At 45.7% G+C, this 21,854-nt stretch overlaps 1 protein-coding gene across 1 annotated transcript in view; it reads right to left on the bottom strand.

The window, feature by feature from the left end:
- GALNT17 (polypeptide N-acetylgalactosaminyltransferase 17) overlaps window positions 1-15,510 on the bottom strand; it is a 210,317-nt gene extending 194,807 nt beyond the window's left edge. Inside the window, exon 1 of the mRNA XM_082068448.1 lies at window positions 14,889-15,510. Coding sequence (XP_081924574.1) covers window positions 14,889-15,126 — 238 coding nt within the window. The 5' untranslated portion in view covers window positions 15,127-15,510. The remainder of the gene's footprint in view (window positions 1-14,888) is intronic.
- Between the last annotated feature and the right edge of the window lie 6,344 nt (window positions 15,511-21,854).

Genomic DNA, 21,854 nt, shown 5'->3' on the forward strand with positions numbered 1-21,854 from the left:
CCGTATACCCACGTCTTTCTACGTACATAGGACTCCGTGCATCTCCTGGCTACTAAACTAGGAGTGCATAAAACCAGAAGTAAATGCACCTCACCCCCCATCTGCTGCTCCACCATGGACCGGGGGGTCTCCAAATCTGCCGCCGTTTGGCAATTCTCCATGAGGACGTTCCCGAACATCCCATGCTCTTGAACACAATGCTCAAGAGCCCCAGAGCTGCTCCTTCTCATTTAAGCGAAGCAATGAAGGAGATTTCCTACAAATGTTAAGCTGTGATTAACATTCCCCCAAAGCCCTCTCTGAATCTTGTCATCTACCAAGTTTCTGCACATTGAGCTGCACGGTTCTACCTGCAAAGCCAACACAAGTCTTTTGAATGCAAAGGAGACTCTTCAAGGACAAATGACGTTTCTTCAGCTCCAACTTCTTCACCCTCTGGCAGGTGAGTGTCAGGAGACGGCTCGGCCAGGGGAGCACTGATGCAGATACTTTAAAACTCTATCAATAAATAACGAGCCCGTGTTTGACTCCACCGGCTCTCCCCCTCCCTTTAAGTAGGTCGTTCTGCCTGCTATGGAAATCAGCTCGTCTTCAAAGCAGGTTTGCTCAGCTCCTTCCTTATCTCTTTAATATTTGAAATGTGTAAAGCATTGTAAGAGCAAAGGCTAATTTCAGACTAATTTGATTTATTCCTGGCACGTGTATAAATATGAAACTGTATTTCCTTGTCAAAAATAAACCCCAAAATATGAAAAATGAATGACATCTTGTAAGGTATTTGCTATACGCTTAGCTCTGAATTGAAAGGGTGAGTGTCAGGAGGATGGAGCCAGGCTCTTCTCAGTGACAACCAGTGACAGGACAAGGGGCAATGGGTACAAACTGGAACACAAAAGGTTCCACTTAAATTTGAGAAGAAACTTCTTCCCGGTGAGGGTGTCAGAGCCTGGCCCAGGCTGCCCAGGGAGGTTGTGGAGTCTCCTTCTGTGCAGACATTCCAACCCGCCTGGACACCTTCCTGTGTAACCTCATCTGGGTGTTCCTGCTCCATGGGGGGATTGCACTGGATGAGCTTTCCAGGGCCCTTCTAATCCCTGACATTCTGTGATTCTCTGAATTTGGTATAGAGCTACAAGTCCAAGTCCTCAACAGATAACACAATGCAAATGGAACACAAAGGGTCTTTGTGGTCTAACAAGAGGGGAATAAAAAAAAAAAAAAAAAATCTCTTGAATTAGACCGCAAAAGCTCAAGGGATCGATGCAGGAGAAGCCCAGCATATACCAATGTCAGCCTGAAAATTAAGCCTTACCTTTTTATTTCTTTCCCCTAACATAAAGCCTTCCGATTCACACTGCCAATTGATAAAGCGCTTCAGACAAACCTGATCCTAATGGCCCTGAAGTCCCTGGCAACACCACAGCTTGGACCTGCACTGAACAAAGTGAGCCCTGGGCTCTTCCCAGCCCACCCCGATGAAGGGACAGGGCAGGATCCGCTCCGCAGAATTTACAATGCAGACAAGACTACAGGGTTTGACTGTCGGTGCTTTGAGCTGTCCCCATAATGACTCTCAGAAAACGTTCTGTTCGCGCTGATCCAACCAAGCACCTTCTCTAATTCCAGCCTAGATCACCAAATAGCTTCCTGAGCTCTGCATACGGGGCAGGACTGCGGATGCTGCAGAAAACTCAACTGAAGGCATGAAAAGAAATACCAGTGCTCACTGAAGGGTTTTATCTATTAACACCTAAAAAAGTGAGACAAAGAAAATTAACCACAAGAATTTTGTTATTAATTGAATGCCCCATCAGCAATTTTGGGTTTAAATTTATTTTTTTTTTTTAAATCAGCATTTTAAAATTCAAGTATAATGGAATTTCCTAAGACTGGAGAAGCATTTGCCTTATGCATCTCTGCAGATAATCACCTGGTGTGAGCCCCTGACGCAGCATGTTCAGCAAAGTTCTCCTAACTCACAATTGTGCAACTTCAGCCTGTTCTTTTGCTCCATTGATCCAGTGAGAAGAATCCTGGATCAGCTCTTTTTTCCCCTCCCAACTTCTTGAGCTTCAATTCTTAAGGTTTTAAGCCAAGGCTCAGCATGGAGGTGTGAGAAATGCAAACGAAGGAGCAGGCAAAAAAGGAAACCTTTATATTATAAACTCCTGGAGGAAAGAGATAGAGGCTGTAGGGCTGAGGTTGCCTCTAAGAACAGCAGCATTTTGCCTTCTAGAGAGCAGAAATGGAGCTGATGGCTCAGAAGCAAGAAATAAAATAAGCTCTGCAGATACGTAACCACAGGAGGTCTGTGCAGAAGGAGCGTGTGGTTCAGCACGAGAAGAACCTGCTGCACATCATTCCCTGGGTGCCACCATCTCTTCCTCCAGGTCAGATTGAATTATTTGGCAGGACACAAAGTGAAAAGGGTGTATTCAAAGCTTGCACTTACATTCAAGTATCTAATTCCGGACCTGAGCGCTGCCCACTGCACCTGAGCCTAAAGCACTGGGACATGCTCCTAAGCCACGTGCACTGCCGGGACATACCTGCCAAAAACTGACATTTAAAAAAAACAACCATAATTGCAATAGGCCTGGAGGCTTCTGAATTTGGAAAGCACATTATTAATATTAATATGTATCATTTTACAGTAGAAGAAATACCAAAAATAGACAGCACTGTGCCTTAAGGCCTAGAATCAAGTGGGATTTTGGGCAGCACATGCTGGAGAAGACAGCAGCAGCTGTCAAGTCACAGCTGGAGTTGCCTCTGGTGAAGATGATTGAGAAATGGGATTAAGAAAAAAAAAACAGGTAAAACTGAAGGTAAAATGAAATGCAAGGAGGACAGACAACCAAGTTAAGAGGCGTTGCTCACTTGCAGAGCATCTGAATTGTTACAAGTTGTGTATTTCCCTTTTTCCTTCAAGTATCCCTGCTTCCTAATGTTTTATCAGTTCTGTACGACCACTTTTCCTTGCAATCTCAGCTCCGTTTTCCAGGGAGGCTGCCAGACTACAAGGTCGATGGCCCCATAACAACTTCAGGGCCTTAAACTAGTTCACATGGTCCTGTTACACCAGCCCTTAGAGTAGCAAAATGGACCAGGACTTTTTCATCCTGCCTTTTTCATTCCCACAAGCTGTGTGGGAAGATTGCAAAGCCGCTGCCTTTGCTGCCACCTTTCAAACAGCCACATTTCCCTGAGTCAGAATTTCTTGGAAAATCCTAAGGATTAAAAAATAATAGAGCAGGAGGTCCCAAAACAAATAGCGTTCCACACCAACCAACCTTTGTGGACCCAGCATGAGTTTATATCACAAACCAAAGCCTGCTGAAATAAACAGGTGTGTTCTCCAGCACTGCCAGATCTCACTATTTCTGCTTCCACTGGGGACCAGTAGATCAAAAACCTTCTAATGAAGAACAGTGCGAGGCGAGCGCTTAACGCCAACCTGCAAAAATCAGCAATAATGCTCAGTTCTCAAGAAATAAAAGAAGTTACCAGCAGTTAGCCTGAAACTAGGACAGCTGCAGCCTTTGAAATACCTACTGCGGATGAGAACTACTTAGGCACATCATAATTAGTAAATGGCAAATATTAGGAGTTATGGGAAAAGCGATCGTTAAACCAGATTTTAATAGCCCAGCATTTCATACGTTCAGATGTGAAAATACAGTCAGCGTACACTTGGAGCATTAAGCCTACATTAAGAAACAAACTGCTTCATTTCTGGAGTTGTAAAAACAAAGGTTAAATATCTGTTTCAGCACAAAACCCATAATTTTTCCACAGTGACTGTATTGTTTTGCTTTACACAGCTAATAATACCTGCCCTGGCTTTATACCCACACATCTGCATGCTCTGCAAGGCTAAAACTTTAATCAGCAAAACCACCCAAGAACCACATTTAGCATGAATGTTTCTGGAAGTAACCTACCTTTTTAGTTAAACTTCATTTATATAAAATATTGCGTTGAAAATAACAGTTTTCTGCAGCTGGCCATATGTCCACTACTCGTAATGAAATTACCAAGGAACTGCGCTACATTCAGACATTCCTGTAGCAAAGCGGGGATGTCCCCAGGACACCCTGTCCTGTCCCATCTCTCCCCCACATCAGCCTCCTCATCTTCTCCATCTCTGCTCCTGTGGTTTCCCAGCCCCATTTTTCGGAGCTGCCAGCTCACTCCTTGTCCCTTGGTACCAGCTTTTGTCCCTCCACAGGAACAATAGAACACGTTTTTCTCACACATCATATTTCCAAAAACATCCAGACCGGTTTGCTGGGATTACAGACAAACATGATATTGACAATATCTGACCATCTCAGCCTCACTGGGAAAACTTATAAACAAATTAAAGCAGTTTCTCACAATGGAAAAGCCTGAGCAGCCTCAGAATAAGATGCGACCAGAGATGCCTACACCTGGGTCTGCAGTTTTGCAGCAAATTGCTTTCTTCGGATATCCAGCTCCAGTAACCGTAATTACAGCTGGCTATTTCTGGATATGCAGTTCCGGTAATTATAATCAAAGCCTAGACATTCAAGGGAATTCCAGGATTTTCCAAACAGCTGCACAAAGAGCAGAAATTATGCCAGATGCTTCACATTGGGATGTGATGCCGAAGTTTTATTCCTTTCTGTTCGCTGTTTCCTCATCGTAGCCTGGCAGATGGCTCTAATTTGCAAGGCCTGATGCTGTTCTAGAGGATCAAACAGGCAGCATCAGTAGGGAGGAAAATTGGTGGAAGGAACAGAGCATTAATTAGTATCTGGAAGTTGAGCAACTTCCTGAGAAAAGACTGATAAAAGTGTAAAATCCCATTTTACCGTCTAACCCTTTGATATCTGTGCAGAACAGCTATTAAACTCCCCCAGAAAGTCACTTATTGATTCAGTGCTTGATCCAAACACAACTGAAGTCAATATGACCTGACTCCACTAACACCTTCCACGTCAGACAGGGCAGAAACCGGTAACTACCCACAGACACTCCTGCCAGGGGCAGGTTTCTATATGAGAGCTGCCCGCACACCCATAAATCATCTGCATGATCCAGCTGTCATACTGTCCCTTCATATCACAAGTACTAATCAAACAGCACCACGTTTGAACTGTCCCCCTTCACATTGGAGAAAGGAGCTCACCCATCCCCAGCCCCTTAAGTTAATTATTCATTTATTTATCTAGATACTGCAGGTTTGTTTCTCATCTCCACCCGCAGAGCTTAAAATCCAGCTCTGTCCCTTTGGGCATTGCACAGGGTCAATCAAATCAGCCTTAACCACACCAGCATCTGCTCCTCCAAGCTGAGACTTCTGGTCCTCCCACAACCAGGATTCCTGAATTGGTGCATGGTGGTTATTTTCCTCATGTTGAACCTGTTCCACATCACTCATGGGGGCAAGTAAAGCTTCTGGAGGCAGGAACCCTGAGGAAGGACAGAGAGGAGCTGCTCCCTGTCCCCTCCGCTGTCCCCAAAGCCCCCAGCACGTTGCTCCTGCCCAAAACCTCCTGTGTCTTCTTCACCAGCACATCTTCCTCCTCTATTGCACTTTCTCACACATTTCCCCTTCAACCTAGTCGAGATATAATTAATATAGTTTTAAATCAACATGAGTTTTAAATCCAAAAGCCACAGGGAATTAACACAACATTAGGTCTAATTCTCCCCTCGTCTTCAGTCTCATGCTATTGCATGATTTATCTCACTGAATGACAAGCGAGTGGGGAATGGCCTGTTTCTCACTGTTTATAGCACCAAATATACGGGACATGAAGCAGACAGGGCCACTGGGCAGGGTCACAGTGTAAATGAGTGGTAATCACTTAATTAAGGCCACATTTCAGCCATTTGTTATGGTGGGGAATAAGTAATGAGTCAAACATCTCTCCTTTCTCACTTTTTCTGTTCCTACCTTTTTGACACCAGTTCCAAGCATCTTCAAATCACTGCAACTTCTCCTTTGTTCTCATACGATTTCCCACATATAAGCCTCTTCATCTCTTCCTGCCCTTGAGACATTCACTCAGCAATACAGAAGGCACTTGAATCTCTAACTCATATATATTTGTTGTAATATTATTCTAAGTGACCCATCCAGCATCACACAAAACGTTGGAGGAAAAACTGCGACCTAACCCTTTGGTACTGAATGCCTGGTGCCCTTGATGGTGACACCAGTCCCTTCGTGGTGACACCCTCCAGATTACATGAATAACAGCTCCAAGCAAACTGAAATTCCACATTATGGTGTTTGGGCTACACTTATACACAAAGCACAACGTGGCCCCAGCCTTGACTACAGGTTTAGACAAGTGTGATTGTTAATATGAATATTGTCTTGTCAGTGTAAATATGAAACACTTCAATAAAATCTGGCAGCCTAGGGTTTTTATGCTCCAACCTGTTTAAAACATTCAGTGTTCCAGCACACTTCACTACACACCAAAAAACACACAAAGATCAACAAAAATTATTGAAAACCTAATTAACGGAATATAAGCAAGCTCCAAAACATCAAATTGTTTTTCACTTTTTTTTCCTTCCTACTTTGCTTTATGTTTTTAGAGTATGATCAAGCAACTGCTTTGGAAGAATTTGTTGTAATTTGGCACAAACATGAGTGCTCTCATGATTTAATTTAAAGTGTAATGTAGGCAAAGACCCAGAAAGAAACTCTAATTGTTGCATTTTAAAATTAACCTTCTGGGTTCATCTTTATGCTCTGAGAACATGCACAACCACAGCGGACTGCTGCGCTGCCCCAAGAACTACACGAGTAAATGAAGATTAAAAGCAAGGTTAAATAAATTCCAATGACAGTCAGGTAAGAGACCTTGCCTGACTCTCTCCTGCTCCCTGCAGCTTGAGGAAAAACCCAAAATAACTCACTGTTAGTGTCTGTTAATCCACTCTTGGTTTTTCTCTTGTAATGGGTTTCTGCTTTCTGTATCTCAGCAGCACTTAGACACGCCAAGGAAAAGCAATTTGGATTTTCACTGCCCACAAACACACACAAAAAAAAAAAAAAAAAAAAAGAGGAGAAAAGCAACTCCTGTATCCCATTTGAGTGCTGGGGAAGGGATTCAGGGAGACGAAGGATGCTCAAGGGCAACCACGCTCCAAAACATGGGGAGGAACACAAGACATTTATTTCCTTTTGTGCACAGGCTCAGGGTACTAAAGGGAAGCGGGACTGAGGATTCCCCTTCCTTCCTCAGCATTGGATGCTGACACATCACACAGCTGGTTTTACTGTGCTGAAATTAAGTAATCAGGTACAACAAGACATGCCAGCTGTGCAGTGAGAATTGATGATTTACTACAGATGACAGAGCCCCAGCTTTGAAGAGATCTTCCATTTTCCCTAACAGCAGGAAGAGTCGTGCTCTTGGTCAGACAACCTGGGAAAATCTCTATTTTTAAAAAATCCAATTACCAAGAGTTATCATATTACTCCTGTATTACCCTGCGGAGCTGGAGGTATCTCCTGTTCCAAGGCTGAACGAGCGCTGTAACACGGCAGGAAACCTTTAGCATCACTGTCTGGGTATCCGAGCAAACCCCGGGAGGGCAGGATCATCGGAACCGGCGCGTGTCGCACAGCGAGCGCACATCAGCAGCTTCTTCAAAAGGAAAAGGCCAACTGTGATTTTTATCCAACTTTCTGTTGACTTTAGGGAATTGTCTTTCTTTTTCTGATACCTTTGCATGTCCCCACTGACACAAGCACCAAAGCCCTGTCGTTACATCAGGAGCAGGGTGTTAATTGCTGGGTGAGAGCAGAGCGAGGCTCAGCACAGCTCTCCCCTGCACATCATGGTTTACATCGGGCTCTCGTTGCACCACCGCTGTATTATTTTTAGATAACCATCCGTGACTGTTAGAATATGGGTCGATAGCTATTAGATTTATAGGCAGAACTAGCTATGCTTACAGCAACAAAACGTAAAGCATTTGACAATTTCTTGAAGAAATTTGACCACGGGGACTGGGGGTTAGAAAATACAGTTGCTACTACTTCCAAAACTGTTTAGGAAAAATAATATCGTACCACTAGGATACATAACTGATGTTAAATCACTGCTGTTGACTCATGGTAGGGTCAATACTATGACTATTCAGTTTGAACAGCACTTTGCAGACTTCAGTAAGCACTTCTTATCCTAAAAAAAGGTCTCCTTTTTAAAGTTTAATATTTCAGCATGCAGAATGTCCTCACCTACCTGGGGACGCAGGTGCATCTGTGCGAGCTGGCGGCCTGCCAGCCTGCCTAACATCTGGACCAGATTGTTCAGTTTTAGATAAAGATTAGTGGCATAAATCACAGAATTATTAAAACCTTCTTAATTACCTGAGAAGGATTTCTGTTTTCTTTTGTGCTATGCCTTATTAACAGGTAGATTTGCTCACGAGCTACATAACAGCATTTTCTCATTCGAAATGCACACGCTTTCTACTGGCAGAGAAGGAACGAGGGAAGACGGTGGCCAAGACAGACCAGAACTCCCCAAAATCTGAGTGCGTTGACAGCACACACCTCAAGCCAACTTTGTCCGTCTGTCCTCCCTGATCGAAGCAGAAGATCCCAACCCAGCAGGCGTGAGACTGTGTCGTCTCAACAAAAGCCCAAAGGCCTCGGAGTACCCGAGTCGCCATGGAAGCCCAGCAGATGTGACAGGCGGTGACGGCTGAGTCGGGCCCCTCTGGAGCGGCAGCTGGAGCCTTCAGGCACCGAAATGTCACTACATGCCCATGTTTTGCCAAATGCATCCAATTCCAAATGTCCCTTACTGGAGACACAATAGCACGGCGCTGATCCGGACTGAGGCTTGGAAATAATACTGTAATTCACATCATGACATCACCTTTCTTTTTTTAAGCCTTATAAAAATATTCTTAAAATCTGCCCAACTAATTTAGCAGCATAAATCTAATGTACCTTCGGAAATCTACCATCTCCTTTTGGGCAGACCTGAATTAATATGCAAGAATAAAATACCAGCATTGTCACTATTCTCTAGTCACTGCTGTTGTTGCATCTCGTGAATCCTGTGTTGTCTCTGCATGATAAATGTGCTACTGGCTTATTACTCATTCATCGCCAATGACAGTGAATGTTCGGATGATGATGCCAAACAACTATCGAAAACAAAAATTATCTATCAGTTCCTAGTCAGCCGGGTTGTAAACTAAATGTCACATTAACGTCTAAGCCTCCAGATGCCTCCTAAATGACTATCTGAAGCCTCATCTTTTAACTCTAAGATGTATTTCTTTCATTCACTCTTTCATTGGTATCAGACCCAATTTCCATGAACCTGATCAGAATGATTTAGACACGAGCTCTCAGGTGTCTCAAGCCTGTGCACTGGCCTGCAGTTGGTAAGTTAGACTGAGAATTTCTAAAAGCATGGACTGAATCTGGATATTTTGCATTATTCTTAACAGTGAATATGGCAACCCGTTCTGTTAGGTATATGATAAATATTAAAGCTGCAATTTTTACCATGCATCTATACAAGGCTATACCAAAAATACAGTTGGTTTTGACTTCAGACACATCACAGCAGCGGGACAGACAGGGCAACAGCATCTCAGATTCTGGTGACAACTGTCACCAATACAGAACTCACCCCATTCCTATTGCTTTATCTTCACAACATCATTTCACATATCAAGGGATTTCGCCTGGTGAGGTTGTGCTTGCAAAGAAAGCCATTCTATTTCATTAACATGATTTAAAAGTTTGGGCTCTTCTGCCTACAAACTGCATTTCCCTGCTCTCCATTATTTACACTTAGAGGTTTATCTTAATTAGAGAATTTCTTAGCATTTTAGTTAATATATTACCTGTTAAAACCTTCATATTACTAGTCTGTGAGCATAACGCTATTAAATACTACTAAATGGTTGCTAGAACTGCTTTTAATCTGCCTTATTTACATATATAATTTTTATGCGCAGTAGTTAACTAAGTTTGTAATGACCTTTGAAGATGATAAGTGTTACAGAAGATAAGCATTATCTTATCCTTATGGGAAGTAAATCCACATATCTTTAAAGTGTTTTAAGTTAATTAAGTGCCACTTTACGAGGGGGATAGCAAGGCCGTGCAGAAGGCTGTGTTTCAGTATCAGCCTCGGTGTCCACACACAACCCCCCCAAAGTTCATTTCCTAATTGGATAAGCAGCCGCGAGCAGAGTCTGTGTGCAGGGAGGCTGCTGGCGGGCACTCGTTCAGATCTAGGCATGTGCAAATAATTCCACGTGCAAAAGCACAGATGCAAACTTGTTTGAAAAATGAACATGGGCTTATTTAATCACCAAGGATTTTAAGTTGTTCTTCGACTTTTTTTTTTTTTTTTGTACTCTTTGTGCACTTGTTTAGCACGAAGGGGAAAGCCCTCTCTGCTCACCCACTGTCTGGCCAGCATCAGTGATTCTTCATCACTGACCTCTCATTTACAACAATTTGCAAATAGCTTTTATTCTCCCTGATCTTACACATAATCTGTTGTGAGTTGACAACATAAAATGTACAAGAAGAGCTGAGGATGAGTCAGCAACACCCTTTCACCGTGTTTTCTGTCTTACTAATATTTAGCTTGAAGGATTTTTATGTGGGTTTTTTTTTCACCACACTCAGAAAGATGCCACATCATTCCTGTCTCATTGGCTTCCAGGCAGCCGAGCACCTACTAGATTCAGCTGTTGTGTGTACACCCAAAAGCGCTAGAGAGGGTGTTTAGAGCCTTCAAGGAGGCTGTAATCTAAGAGCCAGAGCTCTGTGCACACACACAGACACGGAGGTTTCACCGCAGCGCACCCAGGAGGTCCCTCAGGTGACAGGGACCAGCAGAACTGCTGCACTGACAGCTGTCTGGGGTGCTCAGCTACAGCAGAGATGGATCACAGCTTCCCCACGCGCAAACTAAGGGTTTATTTAGAGCACCCTCCCTCCTGCGCTTCTTATTCTCAAGCTAGCAGCGCTATTTAATGACTAAACTCTTCATATATTGACTCCAAGAGCTTCTGGCAAACAGGCTTTAGAACAGGGGATCGCTCACACTTGGGTAGGATCAGCCTCAGAAGGATGGAGACAAAAACCAACACACAAAATCAGATCCAGGCTTGTTTGTCTTACCTGGGATGAATAATCAACACGGGTGCAGCCCCAGCGCTCTGCACACGTAAGGAAAGCTGCGTATGGACCCTGGACATCCCAACAGGCTCTCAGATAACGACCAAGCTCTGAATGCTTCTCCTATGCTGGGCAGGGATGGCTGAGGGCAAACATCAGCTTCATCCTCTCTCCTGCTGCGTTGCAGGAGGCAAACTACGGCTTTCTTCAAGTCATGTCGCTCATCCTAGAAATAATTTGATGCTAAAAATTGGCCCACCTTTGTTGTCTGAGGATCCTACAAATGCATTATTTCACAAACTCCTCTGGATGGGTAAATCCAAGCGTTTTCCCAGTGCTGCCCAGGAGGCCCACGGTTGTGGCAGAAGCTGAATATTCTCTTCTAGGTCTTTATTTGCTCCAGCTCCTCATGAGCTAATTAGCACAGAAGCCCTCTCTTTGTAAACACAGACCCAACCGAAGAGTTCATTTGTGTGAATCTCCATTAAGTTGGAGATAATCTGGACCACAAGTTTTGCTTATGTAAATGTCAACACACAAAAAATGAGGTTTGGATCAAAAAGACAAGTTGTAGTTAATACCCGGAGTAAAACATGCACGTTCCTTCCAGGCCTTCATTAGCTTTCTCTGAACATCTGCTGAACAGAAATCTCCATCCATAAAAGTGACTACAGAAATTAAAAACCCTCTGAATTGTCAGATAAGTGCCTGCACATACAAACCCCTCCATTTCAAAGGACGCCCTCGTACTTCTTTGTGACTGTGGGAGCCATTCAAGTGGAGAACAGCAAAAAGCAACAAAAAAAGCAAAAGGTAAAACCCACAAGACTCGTGCAACGAACTAAGGGGCAATAATAAACTCTTTAAAAGAACAAAACACACCTACAGTTCTCAGTCAGCTTTAGGCCAAAAAAAGGAGGGAGACAAGGGGACAGCAACTCCTGCACAAACAGGACTAAGAGGGAGTTACTGCCAGAACGGCACCATAGAGAAATGCCCTTCGAAAGGAACAACTGTGTAAAATAGCTCCTACACCAGCCCCCAGGCAGTGTTGTTTAGCTTGTTTTCACGGCCAACATTTACAGAAATAAATAAATAGACTTATATACATACAAAATGAGGGCTGCCATACCAGAGAGCGCTGCTATTTCCAGTCTGCTTTACACTACAAGACTCAAAAAAACCCAAACCACGGCAATGGTATGATCAGATTGCTCATTTGATCTTTACAGAATGGAGCTTTTTAAGAGATTCGGTTTTTCAAATATGGCTTCAACTCCCACTGAAATCCAGCCAAGTCCTATAACGCAGAAAAAAATCCATAGCTGACTGCACCCAAACTGCAGTTTAGTTTCTTTCTTTGGCCAAACGCTTCCTGATGCTCCCTGAGGTGCAGGTTTTCCACGTGCCACACAATATATATACACCAGATTCTAACATTTTATATGTGCCAAACCACAGGTCAGAATTGAAACAAAACACAACCTTACATGAGAGAAAGAGAATTCTCTTGGTGGCTGCGTTTTGCAGGGAGCTTGTCTAAGAGCATATGGTGGATTTTGTTAGACACTTCACACCAATGTGCAACTTCCCTATCCTAAAAGGAAAAAGAAAGAAAGAAATGAGCTCATATTGGCACACTTCAAGCAAGCACTAAGATCGGAGCTTTAGGTATTATTTCAAGTGCCCAGAATGACTTCGGCACAGAAAACTCGTGGTGGGGAAGCTGGTCCAGCCGCCTCCGCACCCTCAGTCCTCTGGGCTGCCTCGGTGGTTTGTTTTTAGCACCGGCTGGTGCTGGGTTCACCTGGCCGCCCACACCACGTTCTAAACCCACAGCTTGTTGAAGCGCAACAACACACAGACATCGCTCGGAGAACAGAGCACATCGTACTTTTCTAAAAATCACAGGTACCAAATATATACTTGACCCACAGTTATATAACTGCTACGCCAGAGCTATTTTTTAGCCCGGCTCATCAGCGCTGCTATAAATCACCCCGGTACGCAGAGGCCAGACAAGCTGTCACATTTATGCGCTCAGCTTTCCGTCTGCCCTAAGAAAATGTTTGTGGTATGGGCCACGTATCTGTTACCTCTCTGCCTGCCCCGGTCTTTAGGTGCATGGCTGTTCCTCAGCACCACGCAGACCACCGTACGACACCCAGAACATACCCGAGCGCCCCACAGACCCACGTTCAGAGCTGCCGCAAGTGCCGCCAGCTCCAAAAGCAGCACCCAGCGGGGCACGGACTCCCAGGTTCATCTCTACAGAAGAAAGGTAATAAGTTACATTTCAGTTCTCCCTCTGTATTTGTGGCAACGGTAGACAGTATCACGATTACCTGTCCAACACCGAGGTCCTAGGATGAGGTCTCCTGTGCTGCACTGCAGCTATCGCCCCTTTTTAAACGAGCACCTAAACCCTCCTCAAAACTTCTGCCTGAGCAATATCCAGAAGCAACCAGTTTCACAGTTTGACTGTAAATAACTGAGCTTTCTACCTTATTCCTTGTTACTCTTTTGTTTCACCTTGTTTGTCACCCAACAGTGCAGCTTCCACACCTCCTGTGCCAGGCGCTTTCAGACGCAGGATGGGTTTTTCATGCAAGTGTATAAAGTAGCAATATAAAAAGCACTTTTCTCGGCTAAGTGCTTCTTGTTTTGTGTAGTGTCTTCCCTGAAGCACAGACACTGAAACAACCACTCTGCGCCAGGGAAGGTGTGTTGTGTTCCTGCACCTGCCTCACGTCCTCGGTGCAGGAACAGAACCAGCAATAGCTCTGAGTCAATACGGAGACACAGCACAGCCGGCTTGACGTTCAGCATGGCACAGAATCACGCCTTCGCTTTATATTCCAAACTCAGAGAAAGAATCACACTGACATCGCCAAAAACATTAACTCTGCTAAGTCTGCAATACGAAAACTCACATTCGTTAGAGCTACAGAGATTGGAAGCAATAAATGGGACTCTTGATTGAGATTACATTCCCAGTTGTGAACCTACCGGGAATAATTTAAAAAAAATGAGCTTCCGCAGTCAGTGTTTTAATTAGATACCTCACCTAGATTTCTTATGTCTTTACAACGTGTTTCTCTATCCCACACAGCGTCTTTAAAACTCCCTCTCTACATCTCAGAACTACTGAACCTGGTGAGAGTTTAATAGAAATCCCTTCACTATGCTATAAAGAGAAGCATTGCTTGAGATTTTAATTAGCAGCTGTCAATGCTGAGCCATAGGAGATACTAAACAGTTTGCTTAACTTATTAGAGAAAGTGCATTTTGTTTTCTGACCTTCTGCACTCAAATCATGCAAGGTATTTTAGCCATTTAAAAACTCCTTTCCAAAACCCTACTCTGTAGTAGTAAATGCCATTCCCACAATCAATATACTGCGTGGTGCTCCAACCATATTCTCCCACCGAACACCCTTCTCATTTGATGCAGAAATCGTGACACTGTAATTTCCTGACCGCTACTATAAAGCTGAAAGGCAGCACTACGCTATTATGCTTTCCTCCCATCCTGCGCAAGGTACTCTGAGCTTTAAACACAGGCGGAACTTGGAAATCAGACACTAAATTGATACAGTCCATTGAGACTCCATTTGCACGATAATACAGTAAAAAGCACGGTTCTATCATGCAAACTTCAAGCAAGCTGTGCACCCGCTCTTTGCCTCGATTCACTACCCACAACCGTACCCCAAAAAAGAACTATTTCCTACCATTCAGCTGCCTGTAGACTATATCTTCGAGAAGGGAGAGCCTCTTCAGCACCGCATCCTGGATGGAGCTGATGCCACGGGCTGTCAAGTTGGCCACTTCTGCCCTGGGATGGATGTCATGGAAGGAGTCGCCGCTCTTGGCCGTGATGGGTCTGCACTTGGCCAGGAAGAGGACGAAGCCAGCCACCGCGATCAAGTTTAACACCAGCAGGACTTTGACTCTCCTCAAAGAAGCCATCAAACTTCCCGAGGGGCCCCGCCAGCCGCCGCGCTGCCCGCAGGGCTAAGGGAGCACTCCGCCAGGTGCCCGCCGCTGCGCGCACATCGCCCGGCGCGGAGCCTGCGCGGGGAGCGGCGCGCCCGAGCGCGGCCCCGGGCTCACCGGCGGGGAGAAGCGCCGCTCGCCGAAGCCCGCCCCGGGGCTACGGCCCCAAAAAGGAGACGCCACCGCCGGGGCCGCCCGCCCCGCTCCGCTCCGCCCGCCGCGCTGCCGCCGCCGCAACTTCATGCCCCGCGCAGGGCGACCGCGCCTCGGCTCCCGGGCGCCGGCGGGGCCGGAGAGCCCTGCGGCAGCGCCGCCGCCGCGCCTGCCTCCGCCGGCCGCGCGGGGGGGCGCGGAGCCGCTGCTGCGCTGCGCGGACGGGGCATGCCCTGCCGGCCGCGCCGCCCCCCCCGGCCTCGCCGCCTCGCTGCACCGCGGAAGGGCGGGCAGAGCGGGGGGCGGGCGCGGGGCTCCCGCCCCTCTCGGCGCACGGGGAGGGGAAGGAGGGAAAGTCACTACGGCGGCGGGCTGCAGCACGGAGAGCGCCGCTCCGCGCACTGCCCGCGCCTGCGGAGAGCGGCCCCGCCGCGCCGCGGCTGCCGGGAAATCCCGGGATGGAGCGCCGAGCACGGCGCGGGCCCCGCCGGCTGCCGCTCCCGCCCGGGGATGGGGGAGCGGGTCCCCTCGGATCCCCCCGGCAGCGCCAGCGGGGCGGCCAGAGCCGGGCAGCGGCTCCGGACAGCGCGAACGCACAGCGGGGGTAACATCGGAACGCGCAGCCTGGGGGTAACTCCGGGAACGTGCAGCCGAGGGGTAAGACCGTTACATTTAGACAGGGATTGTCACGAGAAAAAAAAATAAATAAATCACAGAATCATTTCGGTTGGAAGAGACCCTCAGGATCACAGAGTCCAACCATAACCCAACTCCAGCGCTGAACCATGTCCCTGAGAACCTGGTCTAAACGCCTTTTTAAACCCCTCCAGGGATGGTGACTCCACCACTGTCCCGGGCAGCGATTTGCAATTCAGTCTCACAGAAAGTTTGAGCATCTCTGATTTCGCTGCCCGCAGGGGTGCTGAGTGGTCCTGGCACGAACTTTGCTCCCAGCTCTCCCAGGTCAAAGCTCTGTCCCTGAACTCAGAACCGTGGCTTGCTCTACACATGCATTTAATCAAGCAAAGCAAACCATCCTGCTTCCAGATATGGCTCCCCAAATATTCTGTGCCAGGGAAGGGAATGGTTGCAGCGCTGGCACCGAGCTGGTTAGCAAGGATCTTCCACACTACAAACACTAAAAAGATGTAGCGGTAACCATCATAAACTACACTTCAAATCCAAAATTTTCATGCCAAAATACTCTGTATCCTCAATCTGAGAAGACGGCTATGGCTGAACAATCACAGTAAAGCCACCTACTCAGAGCTTTAACCATTTGCCACAGTTAACCCTGCTTTTCAGAAAGATGACATTGAAAGGGAATGAAAATGTGAACAACATTGAGTCATCATATCCTACAAGGCAACTTTTCAACGTGTAAGAAGAACACCCTCTCTCACCTTCAAGCCATAACTAAAAAGGAGAAACAAACAAACAAACATCAATGTCATGGAAACAAACCTAAAATTGCTTTAAAGGATCTGGAGTTTTAATTTAATACCAGCTGCACAAGAAATCTTTTATGGTTTCTACATTCAGACCCAGAACCCTGCTACAAACCTCAAGAATTGCGACAGGCACATAACTCACAGTGAGACCTTAAAATAACGTGGTCAGTCCATCATCCGCGCTCAGGTTCATTATTCCAGCACGAGGGCCCAGTTGTGAATGATTCTGGTGACATGAAGCCAGAACTACCTTACAAATTCCTCAAAACCATGAAAGCTTTTTGCTGGCAGTAAGGGGAAGCTCTCATGGCAGCTGCAGGTGCGGGGGCTCTTTAGGAGTGCGCTGGCACACGATAAACATGATAAAGAGTATCAGGAGCAGAAATATTTGTGCAAACAGAAAACTACTTATTTGAAAACAGTCTTGGATAAAGAAGCCCTAGTCCTGCATTACCCAGCGCTCCCACTGTCACATCACACAGAAACAGCAAGATCTATTTAAAATATCAAATACTGCTTATAAAAAGAGATTTAAGGAAGTTGGGCACATGGTTATTACATAATATGACCCTAACGCAAAAAAAAAAAAAAAGTCTGAATAACCTTTTAAAAAGTGAATGCAACAGTTTGAAGCAGCTCCTTGCTGAAGGACAAGGACAGTAATTTTGGCCCCCCAAGAAAGGAGCAGAATTAAGTCCCCAAAGCAAGCAGGGATGGAGAGAAAAAGCCACAACGCACCTTCTGGTGACCCCGTGTTGCTGTGTCCAGTTACAGGACAGCTGGGCGCTGTGACGATGGAACAGCATGCCAGGGGAAAGAAACACGTCCAAAAAACCTGCAGGAAAACAAACAAAAAATATCCTCTGTGGGGGAAATAGCATGAGCACTAAAAATTAAGAAAGCACACACATTTACCAGCCAGCCAAACAGCTCCCCCATACCATCCAGGAGGATTAACTTCAAAAACTTCCCCAGGTGTGTTGTTGTTGCTGCTTTTCTTTCTATAGAGTAGAACCACACAGTGCAGACTTTGTTGTTGGCCAGCAGGGCTTCAAACAGCCATCACCTGGGAAGTTCACCAACCCAGCTGCAAATCATCTCTGTTACAGAGGAGAAAAGTTTTCTGCTGCTGGCCTCATGGGGCAAAACTCCTGAGGCTGGAGAGCTGTTCGGGAAAAATTTAATGAAATATAACAAGGGCAAGTGTAGCATGTTGCATCTGGGAATGAACAACCCCAGGTTCCAGTATAAATTGGGGAATGACCTGTTGGAGAGCAGTGTAGGGGAAAGGGACCTGGGGGTCCTAGGGACAGTAGGGTGACCATGAGCCAGCACTGGGCCCTTGTGGCCAGGAAGCCAATGGTACCTGGGGTGGGTTAGAAGGGGGTGGTCAGTAGGTCAGAGAGGTTCTCCTGCCCCTCTACTCTGCCCTGGGGAGACCACACCTGGAATATTGTGTCCAGTTGTGGCCCCTCAGTTCCAGCAGGACAGGGAACTGCTGGAGAGAGTCCAGCGCAGCCACCAAGATGCTGAAGGGAGTGGAGCATCTCCCGTGTGAGGAAAGGCTGAGGGAGCTGGGGCTCTGGAGCTGGACAAGAGGAGACTGAGGGGTGACCTCATTCATGAAGATCAATATGGAAAGGGGGAGTGTCAGGAGGATGGAGCCAGGCCCTTCTCGGTGACAACCAATGATAGGACAAGGGGCAATGGGTGCAAACTGGAACACAGGAGGTTCCACTTAAATTTGAGAAGAAACTTCTTCCTGGTGAGGGTGGCAGAGCCTGGCCCAGGCTGCCCAGGGAGGTTGTGGAGTCTCCTTCTCTGCAGACATTCCAACCCGCCTGGACACCTTCCTGTGTAACCTCATCTGGGTGTTCCTGCTCCATGGGGGGATTGCACTGGATGAGCTTTCCAGGTCCCTTCCAACCCCTGACACTCTGGGATTCTGTGAGTCAGCACTGGCTTTTTGGGGTGGAGAGGCACCCTGGAAAAAACCATCTGCCTCTCTTGAACAGATTTGTAACACTGAACATTCCACAGGGGCTCCTGCCACTGGGCTACTTAGAGCAGCAACAATAATTTTCCCTCAATTTCTTTTATTCAGAAAATTTCTAGCAAGCTACCATTTTGTATTTATCCGAACATTAAGAAGGTTTGTCAAGACCCCACTCTCCCAGTCTGGGTTTCACCAAGAAGCACAACACCCACTGCAGTGTTCAGAGTTTAGGTTTTTTCTTTTTTCATTTTTTTTTCCCTTTTCATTACATTCCTACCAAAAAAAGCATGACACACTGTTGCTAACTAGAGAAGAAGAATAAATCAAGGGTATTTATCAGTATTGGGGAGAGAAGATCAGTTTGCATGCCTAATAGAAAAATTCTATTTTTGCCCAGTGCAGTGGAGTTCTACCAACAGCACACACGCGCTTCTCAAGTGCCAGCCAAAATAATTGCTTCTCTCCTTCTGGGGGGGAAGTTCCATTAAATAATGAATATTCAATGGAATGATTAATGACGCACTAATCCTTTAGCTAAAGTCTCTGCTCCTTAAAATACACCAAACGCTAGCTGCCAGTTAGAAAGAAGAATTAAACATACCAAAATAACTTGGTTTCCAGAAGTTATTCTGATCACTTTGGACGTCTATGATGGGAGTAGAACACCATGCCGCATTGCGGGCAGACTCTGTGTGTTCTGGTACGTGTAAACCAGGCAGAAAACTTGCTTTCTTGCTACTTACTGGAGCCACTGCCAGCGTGGTGTGTTCTTCAGCGGACGCAGCAAAGCTCTGAACATCCACACTGCCAGCTTTGGAAACACCAGCCTAAGCAAGTAGATGTTGAGGTCTTCTTAGATCAATCGGCTTGAACTGCATTAATCTCTCTGTCTTTGAATCCCTGTATGAAAACCATGATCTGCAAGACAGGGAAAAAACACAATAAACAAACAGAACAACAAACCACAAGGGTTCAACTGGAAGCCATGAGCTGTTTCCTCAAAATCTTACAGTTCTGGCTGGAGTGTTGCCAGTGCAATTCAGTTTCTTCTTTGTTTTCAGGCTTGAGGTGGCACCCAGGAGTTACCCATCCTTCATTTTTTCTCTTAGGCTTTCGAGATTTCCCAGTTATTCAGTTTTAATTGTGTTTCTTTGCCACCTCTGAGAAAACTCCTCCCTCATCGGGTCAGGTGAATTCAAGGCTCAATATCACCCGTGGGCTCTTTGTTCCTCACTGGGGTGTTTTTCTCTGTGCAGGAAGCTGTTCCCTGACGTCCAAACAGCTTCTGCAGCCCCACACTGTTCCAGAACACACAGCGGTGCCCGCATCACAATGGTCACCGACACGTCACAGTTCTCTGGACCTTCAGTTTATTGCTCTTGTGAAGCCCAATCTTGTGAAATGACTAAGCACCTGCAAAAATAATATTTTTTGCAGAATCTAATATTAAAAAGTTGGTGGCACATTGTCTGCTCTCTCTGGCTTCACTTTTGACAGTAATTCAGGCAAGTATTTAACGTCGCGGGGTGAACTCTTTATCTCCAGCCTTTAGTTTTTCTTCCACTACTCAACAACTAATGCACGAAAGTAACTTTCTTCAGTTTTATCTTCAAAGTTTGGGAACATACTTAGTTCTACATCACAATGACTCTATTCAGATTCTCATGCTTTTTTACACTCAGGCTGTGAGCAGGCACAGCGCATCACTGACATATCAGGCAAAAGCTGCAAAAAAACAAGCAACTTATTGTACTTTTAGCTTATGAAATTACTTTATGGTTCCCCTAAAGGATATTAAAAAGACATCTCTGCAATGGTTATCAATAAGTATCTTTCACGAGCAGCATTTCTAAAGCTTCTAGAATGGCTTCAACTCTTGACTGAGTTCAGAAGAGAAAGAACTGAGAGAAAAAGCAAAATCAGAGCTTAGAGCTCAACTACTCTTCAGTTTTGCTGCTTTGAACTTTAGTAGTCAGCTTGATGATCAGAATCTAATTCTTAGATAATTTTCCTTCCAACCAAAATAATCTCTTCCATTCTACTCTGTTCTTATTAAAGCTGGTTAGAAAAGTTTCAGCTTGTCAAAAAATTGAAAAACTGAAATCTTGACAAACGATTGAAAAATTAAGAAAACATGTTTTAAATATTGACTTTTGGTGCAACTAGAAAAAAATTCCCACTTATTTCTTTTTATTACAGAAGACACCTAAACAGCTCATATCATTTCAGCACCTCATTATCACATAGACCTTCCGAACATCTCATTTGAGCCAGGGAACACTGTTATCATGTTATGTGCAAACTAAAAGATACCGAAAGACCTTTGGAAAAGTGGGTTTTAAATTCCCAGGGAAGTCAAGAGCTGACAGAGCCGAGCGGCCCAGCATCAAACCAAGAGCCTTTAGCACAAGAGCTCAGTTGGCCACCGCTCTCTGAAGTTCAGGGCCAGCCCACCGAGCTGACGGCCCGTTCATCAGCACTGCCGTACGTCTGCGCCAGCGGAAAGCAGGGAAATCCCCAAAGATCCCCAGCACCAATTTGCAACCTGTCCCTGTTCCAATTAACATTGGGGCCGCCTTTCTTGTGACTGTCACAAGGGCAGATCCCATAGTGCAAAGAAAACCTAGACAAGAAGTCAATTTGCTTAAATATAATAAATCCTTTCAGGGTTTAGTTTTCTCTCTAAACGCCTGATCTTGCTTCCTGGACCAATCTGGCCTCTCTTACCACAGAAGAGATCCTGGACATGGAGTATTCCTGCTCTGCTGCTTGGTAAGCCTGGTTCTGAGGACTTTGTAGATGCTACAGCTCATGCTCAAGAATAATTTCTTCTCCTCTGCCTTATCCCAAGTAGTCAGGTTCAGGTCAAGCCTCAAAGCCTCTTCTGAACCCATGGGCTCCTCTGGGTGCAATTCACAGCTCATCCCAACAAGCGATTCGGGGTCACGGAGACTGAAGATCCAGCGTTCAAGGCTTGGTCATGGTGCAGCCACAGGTGTCAATGGAAAACTGACACATGCATTTTTCTTTCCTTGAGAGCTCTTGAAGTACTGCAGTGCTATCTTAAATAAAACAAAAAAAACCCTACTGTGAATTACAAG

Source organism: Streptopelia decaocto, assembly GCF_964273445.1.
Source record: "Streptopelia decaocto genome assembly, chromosome: 18".
Taxonomy (NCBI): domain Eukaryota; kingdom Metazoa; phylum Chordata; class Aves; order Columbiformes; family Columbidae; genus Streptopelia; species Streptopelia decaocto.